The sequence below is a fragment of the Sinocyclocheilus rhinocerous genome, unplaced genomic scaffold, assembly GCF_001515625.1.
Source record: "Sinocyclocheilus rhinocerous isolate Xijiao unplaced genomic scaffold, SAMN03320098_v1.1 scaffold885, whole genome shotgun sequence".
Classification (NCBI taxonomy): Eukaryota; Metazoa; Chordata; class Actinopteri; order Cypriniformes; family Cyprinidae; genus Sinocyclocheilus; species Sinocyclocheilus rhinocerous.
Window position 1 is genome coordinate 187,167 of NW_015630040.1, and position 15,328 is coordinate 202,494.

The following is a 15,328-nucleotide window of genomic DNA, read 5'->3' on the forward strand; positions in this document are numbered from 1 at the left end:
TATATATTGTTCGTAATTCTTTTATTTATTTATTGTAGTAGTTGTAGTAGTAGTAGTAATAGTAATCGTCATCATCATCGATTTATTTTAAATGCACAGTGGATATGTTTACTAAAGGGACGCTTAATGTCATGTTTACGTGCTCGAGCACTTGATCTGTCGCAACAAAGCGAAATGTGCCAGAGACCATCGACAAGTCCTGGTTGTCAATAAAAACGATCTTATCAGATGTACTATTGCTCAGATTGCTTTATTTATTCATGGTTTTCCTACATAAAATTGTAGAATCAGAGATACTTTTATGTAATAGTTTACGGCAACAATTATAGTTACAAATGTACCTACACATATCCATCGCAACATAAAATGCAAATAAACGTATAATTACATATTTGCATAGGTTTAAAACTCATAGAAACCAAGAGAAAATATCCCCAAGTAAAGTTCATCATTATATAATGTCACTTAGTGATTGTCACGTTGAATTCGATCAGTTTGCGGTTGTGGTTTAAACAGTGACGTTTAACATGGGTGTATGTCCTTTTGAGAGGGTCTCTAGGGACTGTCAGTGAGACGGCCGATGGACCTTGTGGCACGCTGTCACTCCACAATATGACACGCCCCTTTTCAAAACCATTGGCTGACGCTGACGGGGCAAATGCACTTTGCCATAAAACACCAGACTATTGCCCTGTTCCTTGGCGCCACAAAATGTATTTTAACCTATTTAAACAACTCCCATTTATATCAAAACTCGTCCTAGAATCCTGACAGTTTACATGTTATTAGGAGTCTTGTGAAACTGCCCAACTCTTCATACACTTGCTGCCTCTTCTCAAACTAAACCTCGTGACGTCTATTAAAGTGAAAGTTTGAGTTATAAAAGTAGCACGTTGTACAGAACTCGGCTTCTTTGTATCCCGCCACGGCCACGGTCTAAAACAGCTAAGCGGGTAACCAGATATTCAAAAACAATACGTAATCCCACAATGCACCGCATCGTCGACTTACAGCATTACCTCATCCCATCAGCCACCGCGAGATGAATCTTCTGGGTGGTCGTCTAGGCAACGCGCCTTATCTGAAATTGTGGAACGCCCAGTAAATCGCCTCCAGCCAATAAGAGACGGCGCGCATGACATCATTGCTATTTTTAGTGGGGCAGCGGTAGCAGATAAGGTTTGCCTCCACGCTGGAGAAGCTCAGAGTATACAGATCTCGCCACAGTGAAACATCTAGGCAACACAACTCAAACTAAAATAAACAAGAAAACTTCTCGGCTCGGCGCTGTTTGTCCTTTGGCATCTCTGAGCTGTACGGTGGAAGAGCGTTCTGTCCGCGAGAAGAAGAGCTCGGGACGCTGGGCGATCACTTTTACGCAGTAAGTTTCTCGCGGGACGGGGAGTTTACGAACTTTGCGCTTCTTCTCGCTTTTGTCTCTGAGAGCGCGGCGCTTGTTTCTGAAAGCGGACACTTGCTTTAGTGCTTGAGTTTGTGAAAGACTACTTTTGAACTAAAAAGTTTCGTTTTCTCTTCTATGTCTACCAAGATGGAAACTACTTTCTACGACGACTCTCTAAACGGCGCTTTCTCTCAGCATGACAGCGCTACTTTTGGATACAACCACAAGGTTCTGAAACACAACATGACGCTGAATCTGACCGACCCCGCTGGCAACCTGAAGCCCCACCTGAGGGCCAAAGCCAACGACATCCTCACCTCCCCCGACGTGGGGCTGCTCAAACTGGCTTCGCCGGAGCTGGAGCGGCTCATCATCCAGTCCAGCAACGGCCTGATCACTACAACGCCGACTCCGACCCAGTTTCTGTGTCCCAAGAACGTGACGGACGAGCAGGAGGGCTTCGCGGATGGCTTCGTGAGGGCACTGGCCGAGCTGCATCACCAGCACATTCCCAACGTCACGTCGGCTCCCCGAACCACCATCAACAACAGCATGGCACCCGTTTCGTCCATGGCAGGTGGCGCGGTGTACAGTTCATCCATGCGCCCCGACCCGCCCGTGTACGCGGACCTGAACACTTTCAACCCCGCCATCAGCACCACCAACCCAGCGATGAACTACACGAGCGCCCCGCCGCAGCACACCGTGAACACGCAGCTGCCCGTCCAGCACCCGCGGCTTCAGGCGCTGAAAGAGGAGCCCCAAACGGTGCCCGAGATGCCCGGCGAGACCCCACCTCTCTCCCCCATCGACATGGAGAGCCAGGAGCGGATTAAAGCCGAGAGAAAGCGGATGAGGAACCGAGTCGCCGCATCCAAATGCCGGAAGAGGAAACTTGAGAGGATCTCCCGGCTGGAGGATAAAGTCAAGACCCTGAAGTCCCAGAACTCCGAGCTGGCGTCCACCGCAAACATGCTGCGCGAGCAAGTGGCCCAGCTCAAGCAGAAAGTCATGAACCACGTCAACAGCGGCTGCCAGCTTATGTTGACGCAACAGCTGCAGACGTTCTGAAAAGAACCGAAGGACATTTGAGTTCACTTAAATAGACGCAAGTGACAAACATCAGGGGCTAAATGTCTGCGAGCCCGCGCGACTGCTGCATTAGCCCGCTGGGACCGGGAGCGTCCGGCCGGCCGCGTGCCGTAAAAGGATGTTCTGGCTGGACTTTTGGGGAGTGCAAAACTTCACGAACTCGGTCCGACAGCGACAGAGAGCATGAGACTCACTCTGTTACACGTTTTACTTTCTGACGAGAAAAGAGACTTATCCTTGTTCACTTCGACCAGGTTGTGCATGGACCTATACGCTTCAAAGGAGCACTCAGTATTATAGGAGTAAAACAGGGGATGTGACTACAGTACAAAAGGGAGAAAAATGTCTGGCTCACCAAGCAGGAAGTTGTGTCCGCTAAACTTTTGATAAAAGCTGCCTGACTTCTGCGTTACATGTTGTACTTTTTGTTCTTAAACTGAATGGAATTGACTTTTTCTTTGAGTTAGTCCAACATCAGCAGTTTCTTTTTTTCTGAAAAAGTTCATTAATGAGGTTTCACTCATTGTTATTTGTAAATAAGATCAACCAGGAGTACTTAAGTTTACCATTTGTAAGTAAAGTACAATATAATTGTTTATGTTTGTTTTCTGAGCACCTCAGAAACTAATCAATATTTATGAACTGTAATAAAGTATGTGAAAAGAAAAACCGTCTCTGTTGTCTTAATGGAGGTCGTGTGTGTGTGTGTGTGTACCTACTTAAATATATTTTGGGGACAAATTTGTACCCAAAAGTGAGCGAAACCTGACAAAATCCCCAAAAACCTCCATTTGGGGACGTCCTCATTTGTACAACTGGTATAAAAAGAAAGTAAACAAAGTTTTTTTTGAGATTGTAAAAATGCAGAAAGTTTTCTGTGAGGGGTAGGGGTGGGGTTAGGTTAAAAAGTGTATAACTATCTATATAAAAACAATAGAAGTCTATGCAATGTCCCCATTTAGATAGCTAGGTAAACGCGCACGCGCGTGTGTGTTTGTGTGTTCACCAAGACAAACTTGTAGTAACATGTTTTAGGAGAAACCGCTTGTTTGGCAGTCCACATACAGGTTTGAATTCAAGCAAAGGATGTAAAAAAAAAGTCAAAAACAACAATAATAGTCAAGAACCCATAATAGTTATTAAATAGTAGCCTAATAAATATGGCAATACGTATTCTGAATCTGAACTGGTTGAAATGTCAAATCCAAATTATATAAAATATATTAAAACAGGGAAATTATTAACTTTCAAATGCAATAACACCGCAATAAACAAACAATTATTCAATGTAGTAGTAAATTGTTAAAACAAATTGCATTGCTTTAATCATGGGCTAATTATTGTGTCAACTCAACAAAAATAAATAAATAAATAAAGTTCTCTGTGGTTCGTGCATGTATGCCGACAAAGGTGTTCAGTAAACGCAATTTCAGCTGCAATCCTCTTTGCACCAGTAGAGGGCGCCGTCGGCTTGCATTCGGTAAATCTGAAGCAGCCGCTTGGATAGATGCCGAGTTTGTGATTTCAGTTTCTTGGATTCTGCTCAGAGCAGTTATGGGGATTTTCAGAGACTGTTAACGTCTGCTTGACTAAACGCCCAAAGAAACCAGTCTTCCTTCAAAAGAACACATTACAGGGGGTGAATATATCAGCATTTATATTATCCCTTTTAACGAAAATATCTTTTTAAAAAACGTATTTTAAATTAATGACTATGATATACATGCATAAAGTGATCATAATCGATCTCTCCGTTAGTCAAATACATATGAAATGTTTTTAATTCGCACTTATGATCGCAAGCCTGTATTGCCTGTATTTTCTTTTTCTTTCTTTTTTACGTGTGTCCCCACACACAAAAGAGGCAAGTAAAACGCTATTTTCATATTCAGGTCACCAACACTGATTAATATTTAGCATCTTTTAGATCCTCTTATTTCACTGCCAAAACTAGGCAAACGATGACATCATACCGGAAAACCGGCACCTACCTGTCCATATTAGGCAAGCGCGCGGTCGGAAGACTCACGTCATCTGAACTAGTGGGCGTGTGTTACTGGAAGAGGAACTCCTCGGCTCGGACTAATCTCCATAAGACTGACACACAGACCTTTAGTGCACTTTTAGTTTGGGAACGAGGGGGTTGATCAATGATCCAGCGCATTATCAAAATACAATAACGCAAAGTGAAGCAAGGACTGTACTAGAATGCACTACATATATTCTATTGACAAAAACAAAATGTTTCACTGAAAGCAACCTGCTTTATGCTATTTACAGAACAAATATTACACAATGTCATGTGGTCATGCGTAGTAAATGTTGTCTTTTAAGATGACAAAATCATAATGAACTTGTTTTAATTTGACAATAAGTTTAACATGAAAAGGATCATTTTTTTGTCCTTGTACAATATTTGAAAAAGTGTCAGTCAGATTAGCCTGTTAGTGTGGTAGAAGTATCATTTATAGCATTAATAACATTTAGAAGTATGGCAATTTGCTCATAAGTAGCAGAATTTAAAAAAGATAAACTTCCGCCCTTGTAAAAAAAAAACAACAAAAAAAACACTTTAGCATACTTTTAAAAAGAACTTTTTACAGAAATAAAATACTTTACAAGAATATACCTAGGGGGAACTGAATGTAATATTATAAGATAATTATATATAATTATTTTAATATATATAATTTATATATTATATATAATTGCAATAAATGAAAATTAATTATAGTCATTTCTATTAAATACAATTAACTGAAGGTGTTTTTTGACCTACTTAAGTAGGAGGACTAAGTAAATATATTTGTGGTTACATATTTATAAATGATGAAGTTGCAATTTAGTACATTTAAAATATATTAATATTTCAAGTGCTTTTGTATCTTAGACAACACATCAAAATAAGTGCATTTCTTTAAAGTCACAAAAGATTATGAAAAAAATTATAATTTAAAAGTGTACTTTAAGTACACTTAGGTGGCCTTTTATTTCATTAATTTGAAGTATATTACAAGTGCATATTAAATACAATTAAGCTCACTTCTTTTTCACAAGGGTGGTAATATCTGAAAAAACTGCTAGGGCACTGTTGTTCTAACACTATAAACTCAAATACAAAAGACAATTCATGTCATGGTTACAGTATCCATGTTGTATAGTTTCTTGTAATATTAGATAAGGCAGGAAATCTAAACAGAGAAATTCACTATTCATCTGCAGCAGGTTCATTTTATCAAAAATGTTCAAATGTAATTACCAAAATAGATCACAAATGTGCTTTTTATTGCTTCACGGTTTTAAATATTAATAATTTATATCAGGAAGTTACAAATAGCAATTCTGATTTTTACTTTTGTTTACTTTATATCTTGTTGCTAAGAGACAGTTTGTTCTTAGTGATAAAGAGAATGAAGTTCTTTTAGGAGCAGCTCTACTTCAGGTCCACACATTTCAGTTTTCAGAAGCTCACTGCTTTCCTTTAGAGGCTGACATGGGTTCAACTAGCTTTACCAATCCCTATGCGATCGAAGTAATTCGGATGAAGAAAAACGAGCTGGTCAGTGGCATTTTGAATACAGAGGATTTGCTGGATCTCCTCATTTCAAATGGCGTTCTTCAACCTGACAGCCGAGCACTGATGTCCAGCATCACTGTGCGAGAGGAAAAGAACTCCAGGATGCTAAACATCTTGATCTCGAGAGGAGAGCGCGCCTGCCGTCTCTTCTTCTACCCTTGTCTGAAACAAGTGGAACCTGACCTTTACCAGCATATGAGAACTTATGTAGGAGGGGTTAATGAGGGCATTAAAGATGCACGGAGACAGCTGATAGGATACCTGCTGGAGAAGGACAAACAAGGTCTTGTCAAATACTCAAAATCCAACAAGGAGCTTACTCCTGAAAGAATCCAACCGAATTCAATAACAAATAAGGCTACATCTTCAAGAGAACAAATAAATAAAATCCCCAAAGCTGAAAGTGAGCATGATGCCATCCTCAAAGCCATATCCTCAGGTGATCTATATCTCCTCCAGGAGCTGCTCAAAGGTTTGGATGTCAATACTGCTCTCTCGTCCACTGATACTCTGCTGCATCTCGCTGCTGAACATGGTAAGGAGGCAATTGTGTACTTTCTGCTCAGACAAGGGTCGAAACTGAACCTGAAGGACAGGGAGGGTCGTACTGCCCTGCACAGAGCGTCAGAACGAGGCCATACTGCTGTTGCTCTGGCCCTTGCGAAGGCTGGTGCAGACATCCATGCAACTGACCAAATGTCAAAGACTCCTTTGCATTTGGCTGCTCAAAATGGACACGAGAGTATGGTCAAAGCTCTAGTGCATGAGGAGAAGAAAAGCCTCAAGAACCAGACAACAGTTCTGCACATGGCAGCCAATGAGGATGACGCAACACTGGCACAGGTTCTTCTGCGAAACGGCGCTTTAGTAGATACCAGAGATGGCCGAAGGAAGACGGCTCTCTATCACGCTGTCCGCCATGGAAATGAGAAAACCGCCACCGTGCTGTTGAAGGCCGGAGCCCAGGTGGACCCTATGATTGTGGATGCTGCTTTTGAGCTGAACAGGAAGTCTCTACTCTCTCTGTTTTTGAAGTATGTCCAGAAGTCCATGTCTCAGAATGAGATCACCTCTGCTCTTTTTAAAGCGGTACGGAGGAACTTGGACGGGGTCGTGGCTGCGCTTATTGATCATGGTGCGGATGTTAATAGTTGTAATGAGCTTGGATACACACCTATGCTTCTAGCCGCAGAGCTGGGAAATGCTGAGGCCTTCAAAGTACTGGTCTCAAAAAAGGCCAGACTGGATGAGAGACTACCAAACCAGATCTCTGGTCTTCACCTGGCTATCCAAAGCGGCAGTATGCAAATAGCACAGGTAAATTACTTTTTTAAAATTTCATGTTATTAAAAAAAATTAAATAAATAAATAAATGCTTTATCATATTTAAAATAATTATTTATCATCTATTGTTTGTTCACAACTAGTAGTCAAGTCTAAATTAGATTTAGAGTTGAGCATGGATTTTCAAAATGGAGTTGTGGGGTCCACATGAGGAATGTATTGGGGTCTTATTGATCATGGTGTGGATGTTAATAGTTGTAATGAGCTTGGATACACACCTATGCTTCTAGCCGCAGAGCTGGGAAATGCTGAGGCCTTCAAAGTACTGGTTTCAAAAAAGGCCAGACTGGATGAGAGACTACCAAACCAGATCTCTGGTCTTCACCTGGCTATCCAAAGCGGCAGTATGCAAATAGCACAGGTAAATTACTTTTTTAAAATTTCATGTTATTAAAAAAAATTAAATAAATAAATAAATGCTTTATCATATTTAAAATAATTATTTATCATCTATTGTTTGTTCACAACTAGTAGTCAAGTCTAAATTAGATTTAGAGTTGAGCATGGATTTTCAAAATGGAGTTGTGGGGTCCACATGAGGAATGTATTGGGGTTCATGAAGGATTTTAGAGGAAAAATAGACAACAAGATTTAAAAAAATTATTTTTAGGGCTCCCAAAGTTAACTTTTAATTAATGAAATAATTGAATGCAATATTTGTTTATTTATTCATTAATTCATTTATTTTGTTTAATGAATTTGATATTGATACTGATTTGATATTTGATATTTACTGTTTTATTCTGCTGTCTGGTCAGAAATCAAGAGACTAATTATGATAATTTTATTATATTGACAGCCCTAGTCTTTAATTAAAATAAAATAAAAATTAATAAAGTCAGTAAACCATAATTAAATACACATTTAGTATATATAATAATAAAATAAATATGTTAAGAAATAATTTATTTTATTTCATATTGATATTTTTATGTATTTACTATTTTAAAGGTTTATACATCTATTATTACTTAGTAGGGGGAAATGCTGCAACTTACAAGATTAACATTTATAATATTTTAATTTTTTTTTTTATAATGGCAAACAAACAAACACAAAATAATGTGTTTGTAATTTAGAAAGAAAACATGTTATGTTTATAACATCACATATATAAATAAGGTTCTCACCGAATTTTAAGGTGTTTTATTTATGAAATTACACAGCTGCCTTTATATTTTGGGTCCTTTGCAGGGGTGCATTAAAGAATTATCTAAAGCATATGGGGAAAATAAATGCAATTTTTATGGGTGATGAAAGCTGATGTCATCATATTTGGGGGCATCATCCTGGGCATCAAAAAGTTTTAAAAAACCCTGAAACAGAGAATTAGACTAATAAATTGCCCTTTGGGACACTAAACTACATGTTAAGTGATATTTATTTTAATACAAAATGTGATATCTTCTGTTCTGCCCCAGATATTGTTGGATAAGGGCATAGACCCCAACATCACTGGCCCTAAAGATCAGACCCCTCTCCATCTAAGTGCATTACATAACCAGCCAGCGTTGATGGCACTGTTGTTGCGTGTGGGGGCTCAGATTAACTCTGTCACCCAGGATGGGCTTACTCCCCTGCACCTCGCCAGCCAGAGCGGCCACACTGAAGCGGTCGCCCAACTGCTGGAGGGCAAGGCCGACATCCATGTCAAAGACAAACAGGGAAGAACAGCACTGCACTGTGCGGCAGCACAAGGTGAAGTGAGCGTCATACAGTTGCTGCTCGCTGCTGGGAGTGACGCCAATGCCACTGAAAAAGAGAAGAAGACCCCACTGCACCTGGCTGCAATGGAGGGACACACTAAGGCAGTTTCAGCGCTGCTGGCCGGTAAAGCTAAAGTTGGAGCTAAGGACATGGATGGCTGCTCTCCTCTGCATCACACTGCTCGAAACGGGAAGGAAAGAGCAGCTGGTGTTCTTCTCGCATCTGGTAAGAGCAAGAATGTGGATGATAAGAACGTGTGGAGGAGGACTCCTCTGCATTTAGCTGCAGAGCATGGCCATGAGCTGCTGGTGGGCCTTTTACTGGAGAACGGAGCGAAGATCAACTCAATGGATAACAATAAAGACACACCGCTGCACTGCGCTTGCCGTGACGGGCATGTTGGAACAGTACAGAGACTAATAAACTGGACAAATGGAGAACGAGCGAACCTACAGGCACCTAATAATGTGAATAAAACAGCCCTTCAGGTGGCAGAGGCAGAGGAAACACAGGCTCACCAGAACATAAGTACCCTGCTAAAGAGGAAGATGTTCCTTGTAAAATAAAACTAAACAAAACTAGCATAAATATGTTTATCAGAAGGTCATAAGTAGCTAGCAGCTTTCACTTTTCTGCATCATTAGACTAATTTTACAAACATTGCATTTAAAGTACAACAGAAACTGTCATAATTAGCATAACGTACACTAGTATTACCTAACACTTAATGGTAGTAATGTAGGCTACTGTATACGTATCGTTGATCTAATAAAGCAATTCGTAGTTTCGTCAATAGGTGTCCCTCAAACACAGTATTTAGGAACTTCGCATTTTAACAGTATCTAAAATATATGATATAATACATGCAATTTCTGAGGTTAGATAAACGCACAAAGCAGCAGAAAAGCTGATGTAAATATGGGAAAACGGCGCTAGCTAGTCACACGTTTTACTCTAATACATATTTCTCAGGTTATATTTCTTTTTAGAAGACAATTTCTGTAAAGACATAACTTAAAGTCTTGCCTACAAAAAAACTACTGAGCATTAATCCATTCATGCCTGGAAATGTCAGTTTTGGGGACAGAATTCACAAAACGTCTAAGATGGTTTTGTTGAAACGTTTTATATAAAACGCCACTTTTAGAGAAAACACATTTGCATAGCCTAGCTATAATCGGACGTTTGACTTAACATTTATAATTATACTTACTCAAACGGTATTTGTGACAACTAAAAATTATAAAACTGACATAAACGTAATATTTTACACATACGGGGTTAAATAATCTATATATATATATACATGATAAGATCTATAATGGATTATGGTTGTTTAGTATATGGCTCTGCAAATAAATCTAATTAAATTAAATGGGATAGAATTCAGTCTCAAGCCCTAAGAATTTGTTGTGAAGCGTTTCTTACTTCTCCAGTTTCAGCTCTTCAAGTAGAGATGGGAGAAATGCCATTACAGATAAGAAGACAACAGTTAATAGTATCCTATTGGGCAAATTTAAGAGGTCAGAGTGAAAATCACCCTACAAAGAAAGTGTTAAGACCTAGTTGGGAACACATGAAGAAAGAGTGTAATAGTTTTGGTTGGAGAGTGGGGAAATTAGTAAGAGATATGAGACTGGAAGAGGTAGGATATGCTCCAATAATTCCTTTATCTCCAGTGCCAATGTGCGTTATGCCCCAACCAAAAGTTGATCTTAGTTTATTAGAAAGAAGGCAAAAGGAAATGGGCTTACGAAACAGAGGTATATGATGTAAGGGAATATATGGGGTCAAGGTATGGAGAATATATGCACATTTTCACAGATGCCTCAAAGGATCCAAAAACGGGTCATGTGGGCGCTGCATTTGTAATACCAAAGTTAAAAGTAAATAAGAGCAGTAGAATATCAGATTGTTTATCAGTGTTTACTGGAGAAATGTTTGCAATAATTATGGCAATAAGGTGGATTAGTGAAGTTAAAATATCCAAGGCAGTAATATGTTCAGACTCAAGTTCAGCCATAATAAGTTTGAATCAGCAGAAGTCAGAAATAAGACAAGATATGATAATAGAGATTTTTCAAGAATTATATTCACTTAAGCAAAATAGTATAAAAGTTCAGTTTCTGTGGGTCCCGGCACATATTGGGTTGAGAGGTAATGAAGAAGCAGATAATTTAGCAAAAAAGGCCATAGAACGAGAAATAGTTGATATTCAGATTCCTCTTAGTAGGTCAGAAATTAAATCAATTATCAAAATGAATATTTGGAAATTATGGCAGCAGTATTGGGACATAGATACCAAAGGTAGGCATTTGTATCATATACAATCAACAGTGGATAGGGGAAGAGTATCAGGTTGGTGCAGAACTGAGGAGAACATGATTACAAGGTTGTTACTGGGGCATACAAGGTTGAACAGTACAATGCATTTAATAAGTAAACATCCAACAGGGCTATGTGAGGTATGTGACGTTAATGAAACAGTTGAACACGTTATAATGTACTGTAGGAAATATACTGTTGAAAGAAATGAGTTGAAGGATGAACTAGAGAATAAGGGTGAGCAGTTTATAATTAAGAATGTATTAAATCCAGGAAGAAACATTAAATCATTATTGTTACAGTATTTGGGAAGAACTGGGTTGAACAAGCAAGTATAAGTGTTTTTTTTCTCTCTCTCTCTCTCTTTCCAAATCCCGCTTAAGAGGGCTGAGGGTGGACGGAGGAGCTGAACACGCAGCGCCGAATGAGAAGACTCTAAGCGGGTACAAGAATCCAGGTTGTTTGCATGTGGGTTGGTAGGTTAATCAGGAGATTGTAGATAGAGTGTCAATGGTCCATTTGAGCGATAGGTGGCGGTAATTCACTTATAAGTCTGCGATCCGCCGTAAAGCAACAACAACAACAAGAAGAAATGCCGTGTCACGTGACCCCGTGTTGACGGAAATGCTTCAGGAATGGCGAGAAACGAAGAGAAGCAGTGTGGCAGACTCAACAGACTGTGGCTCCAGAAAGAGCGAGAGGGTATGAGACGCATTTATGGTTTGTTTACACCAAGTGAATTGACCCTAATGTGAAACGACGGATAATGCAGTCGCTATAAATGCCTGCGTAAAGCCAACGCGTTCTCCCATTCTGTCGCACTCGGTCAGTTTGCGGCATAATGCATCTGTGTTCTGTTTCCAGAGGGTCGCATTAAAGATGTCCACGTGTCAAGGCCAAAGCTTGTAAGAAATCTCTTTCGTTGCCATGTATCTTATCATTTCAACGAGGCCGCTTGCCATAAATGAAAACATTGTCTTGTTTAATAATGGACCTTTTGACACGCAGGCAACGTTAAACTCCGTGGCAGCAGTGAAGAAGTGGATGCCGAGCATCAAGAAGGAGATAGAGTACTGTCTGCAGGTACTAATCATACATGGAAAAAGTAGGAAAATAGAAGGCTATCATCTGTCGGCGAATACACTTTATCGGACGAAACCACACTTCCTAAGGCACAAAAGAAAAGGAAAAAAATTATATAATACATACACGAAACGTCTAAATAATTGAATTTCATTTAAATTAAATGAAGCTTTTTTTGCAGAGGTAGCATTGCAACTTTCAATCATTGAACATTGTAACGTACAGAATGTGCTTTACTTTAAATAACAACAGTTAATTTCCAATTAATATATGCATATTTACGGATTAAATTCATAATTATTTTTTAATATAAAATAACTATGAGAATCATGAATATTTAAAAAAATATATGGTTCCAATTCCTCTAAACAAGTCTGGTTCCTTAACAATATTATTAATAATTATTTTAAATAATTATTTTAGTATTATTTGGAATAAATGTTTGGGGGGGAAATGCTGTTCTTGTAGTATTTACCGGCCTCAGCAGTCCCTTGGCAAATATGATTGAGATTTTAACAGAACAGATATTTTAAAAATGAGAAATACATTCAATACTTGTAAAAGGTGTGATTACAGAGACTTTGTAATAATTTTTAAGGTTTTATAAATGTAATTAATACATTGTATACTTGTAAATGATAAATGTAATCTATATATCAAATAACACCCCTGCTGATCTTAACTGCTTAAACCAGCCCAGTCTGGTTTGCAGAGCAGGGTAGTTACTGATTACATGTAATCAGATTCCAAAAATTAAGGACTTGCAATTAGATTAAATTACATTTGACTACAGTTACTTTTTTATTGATTACATGATTACACAATAGCAATAAATTATTCATAATTTATTGATTCTCCCTAATTCCTCTTTTTCATCTTTTAAATGTTCCTTTTTAAAATAATCTACCGCTTATATACACTCAAAGTTTTCCAGTTTTGTGGACATTCACACAAAGTTCACTAGTCGGGTGGCTACACAGCATTTGACATTTGACCACTGGATTTACAAAAATCATATCAGGTGTTTCAACATTGCATCAACTACTGATGAACACATTAATGTTTATTTGAATGATCACTCAGTAGGTTATTTAACCATCTATTACAATGTCTTTGGAAGGCTTTTGTCTTTCAAGCACAATAAAATGCACAAATTCACATTATTTCTTATTTACATGTAATGCAGGCATTCCCAATTTTTTTTAACCTAATATGAAGTACCCCTGAAACTTTAAAATAAATATTTAATAATTATCACATTTGCATGTCCACAGTTCTCTGACATTGGTTAATGGTCACATGACATGCAGGTAAACAAATAAAACAATTCATTGTTTTATTTCGATTTATGTTATTTTAAAATGATTTATTTTAATTTGACATTTTTATGATTTAATTAATGATTACATTTTCATTAAACTCGCAAATTCCCTGCAGTACCTTTACAAACCCCAGTTTGGGAAACCTTGGCGTAATATAACGTTTAATGCACTTTGTTGTTAATTACAACGAATGGAATATATCTTCTTACTCTTTGTATTTTTATATCAATATGGTACAAGATTATCTTATTTAAATCAATGTGATAAACAAGTTAGGCCAAAAGTAATCAAAAAGTAGTCTGATTATATTACCTGAAATGTGTAATGTAATGGATTACGTTTCTAACTACAATTTATGTCGTGTAATTTGGAATCAGTAATGGATTACAATTTGTAAGTAATCTACCCAGCTCTGCTGGTTTTCTGGTCTCCCGTCCTGGTCAGGTGGGTGTGTTGACTGGTTTTAAAGAGGTTTGGGGCCCTTTTCACCTGGTCAGGCTGAGAGACCAAGCTAAAACTGTGCTTATTTTCATCAGATTCAGGCCTATGATATGATGACCAGATAAGAGGTTAACTCCTGACATGGTAATAAGCTTGAAGCCTTACAGTTAAACCAGCAGAATGACTCATCAGCTGGGTCATGCCAGTGTACTTAAACTATGTCTTGCTATATGTTTGTATCATGTCAGTTATATTAGATGAAACTTGTGAGTATACATGACCAAAACAAGCTCAGTTTTTGATACTGATCTTGTGCATCCATTGCATGTCATGCATAAACCAAAAAGTGGAATGTATGTTCTGTTTGATCATGAGTCTCACACATTTGGGTAAGAGAAGACTTTTATCCGTCGATTTGTTGATATCTGATAATAGTTGCGAATAGTTGTATCTGAGCATCTGTATTTTGCAGCAGTCGCAGTTATCTCACTACCCAGAGAGGAAGATAGATGAGTTCCGTCAGCATATTGAGGAACTGGAGACCGAATACAAACGTTACCTGAAGAAACTACGCTCCCTGGACCCTACCTGCAAACACAAGCCTTGGGAACCTCGAGCATATGCCAAGAGGAGGCAGGATCCAGTCAGCAATCAAAACACCTGTTAGTTTATGCTATTATATTACCAGTCTTTGTTTGACAATGCCAACATTGTCTATTTAAAGGAATAGTTCACCCCAAAAAAATAAACAAACATTTGTTGAAAATTTACTAGGGGTGCTCCGATTGATCGGCTACCGATCACTATCGGCCGATAATCACGTTGGGATGTTTGATCGGCGGTCTCTAAAAAGGGCGATCTCAAAAAAACGATCTCAAGCTGATGACGCTGCCGTGACCCGTGAGAGGTGTGGCACGACATGCACCGGCTCAGTCTCCGGTGCGGGTGAAATAATTATAATGCTGAAGGTGAGGTACTCACCTTCATATTTCTTCATTAAATAACTTAAAGTAATTTGAAAACCTTGTGTGAGAC

General features: G+C 38.6%; 3 protein-coding genes across 3 annotated transcripts in view; all 3 read left to right on the plus strand.

Annotated features, from left to right (window-relative positions):
• Positions 1-1,156: 1,156 nt before the first annotated feature.
• LOC107739852 (transcription factor AP-1-like) lies at positions 1,157-3,163 on the plus strand. Its single transcript, XM_016552063.1, has 2 exons — positions 1,157-1,381; positions 1,550-3,163. Exon 2 carries the CDS (start codon positions 1,550-1,552, stop codon positions 2,471-2,473), a length of 924 nt encoding a protein of 307 aa, XP_016407549.1. The 5' UTR covers positions 1,157-1,381; the 3' UTR covers positions 2,474-3,163.
• Positions 3,164-5,987: 2,824 nt separating this feature from the next.
• Positions 5,988-9,688, plus strand: LOC107739861 (ankyrin-1-like). Its single transcript, XM_016552076.1, has 2 exons — positions 5,988-7,388; positions 8,837-9,688. Exons 1-2 carry the CDS (start codon positions 5,988-5,990, stop codon positions 9,686-9,688), a joined length of 2,253 nt encoding a protein of 750 aa, XP_016407562.1.
• A 2,307-nt stretch (positions 9,689-11,995) lies between these two features.
• LOC107739858 (uncharacterized) overlaps positions 11,996-15,328 on the plus strand; it is a 9,384-nt gene continuing 6,051 nt past the window's right edge. The window contains exons 1-4 of the mRNA XM_016552074.1: positions 11,996-12,149; positions 12,312-12,352; positions 12,456-12,530; positions 14,766-14,955. Coding sequence (XP_016407560.1) covers positions 12,083-12,149; positions 12,312-12,352; positions 12,456-12,530; positions 14,766-14,955 — 373 coding nt within the window. The 5' untranslated portion in view covers positions 11,996-12,082. The remainder of the gene's footprint in view (positions 12,150-12,311; positions 12,353-12,455; positions 12,531-14,765; positions 14,956-15,328) is intronic.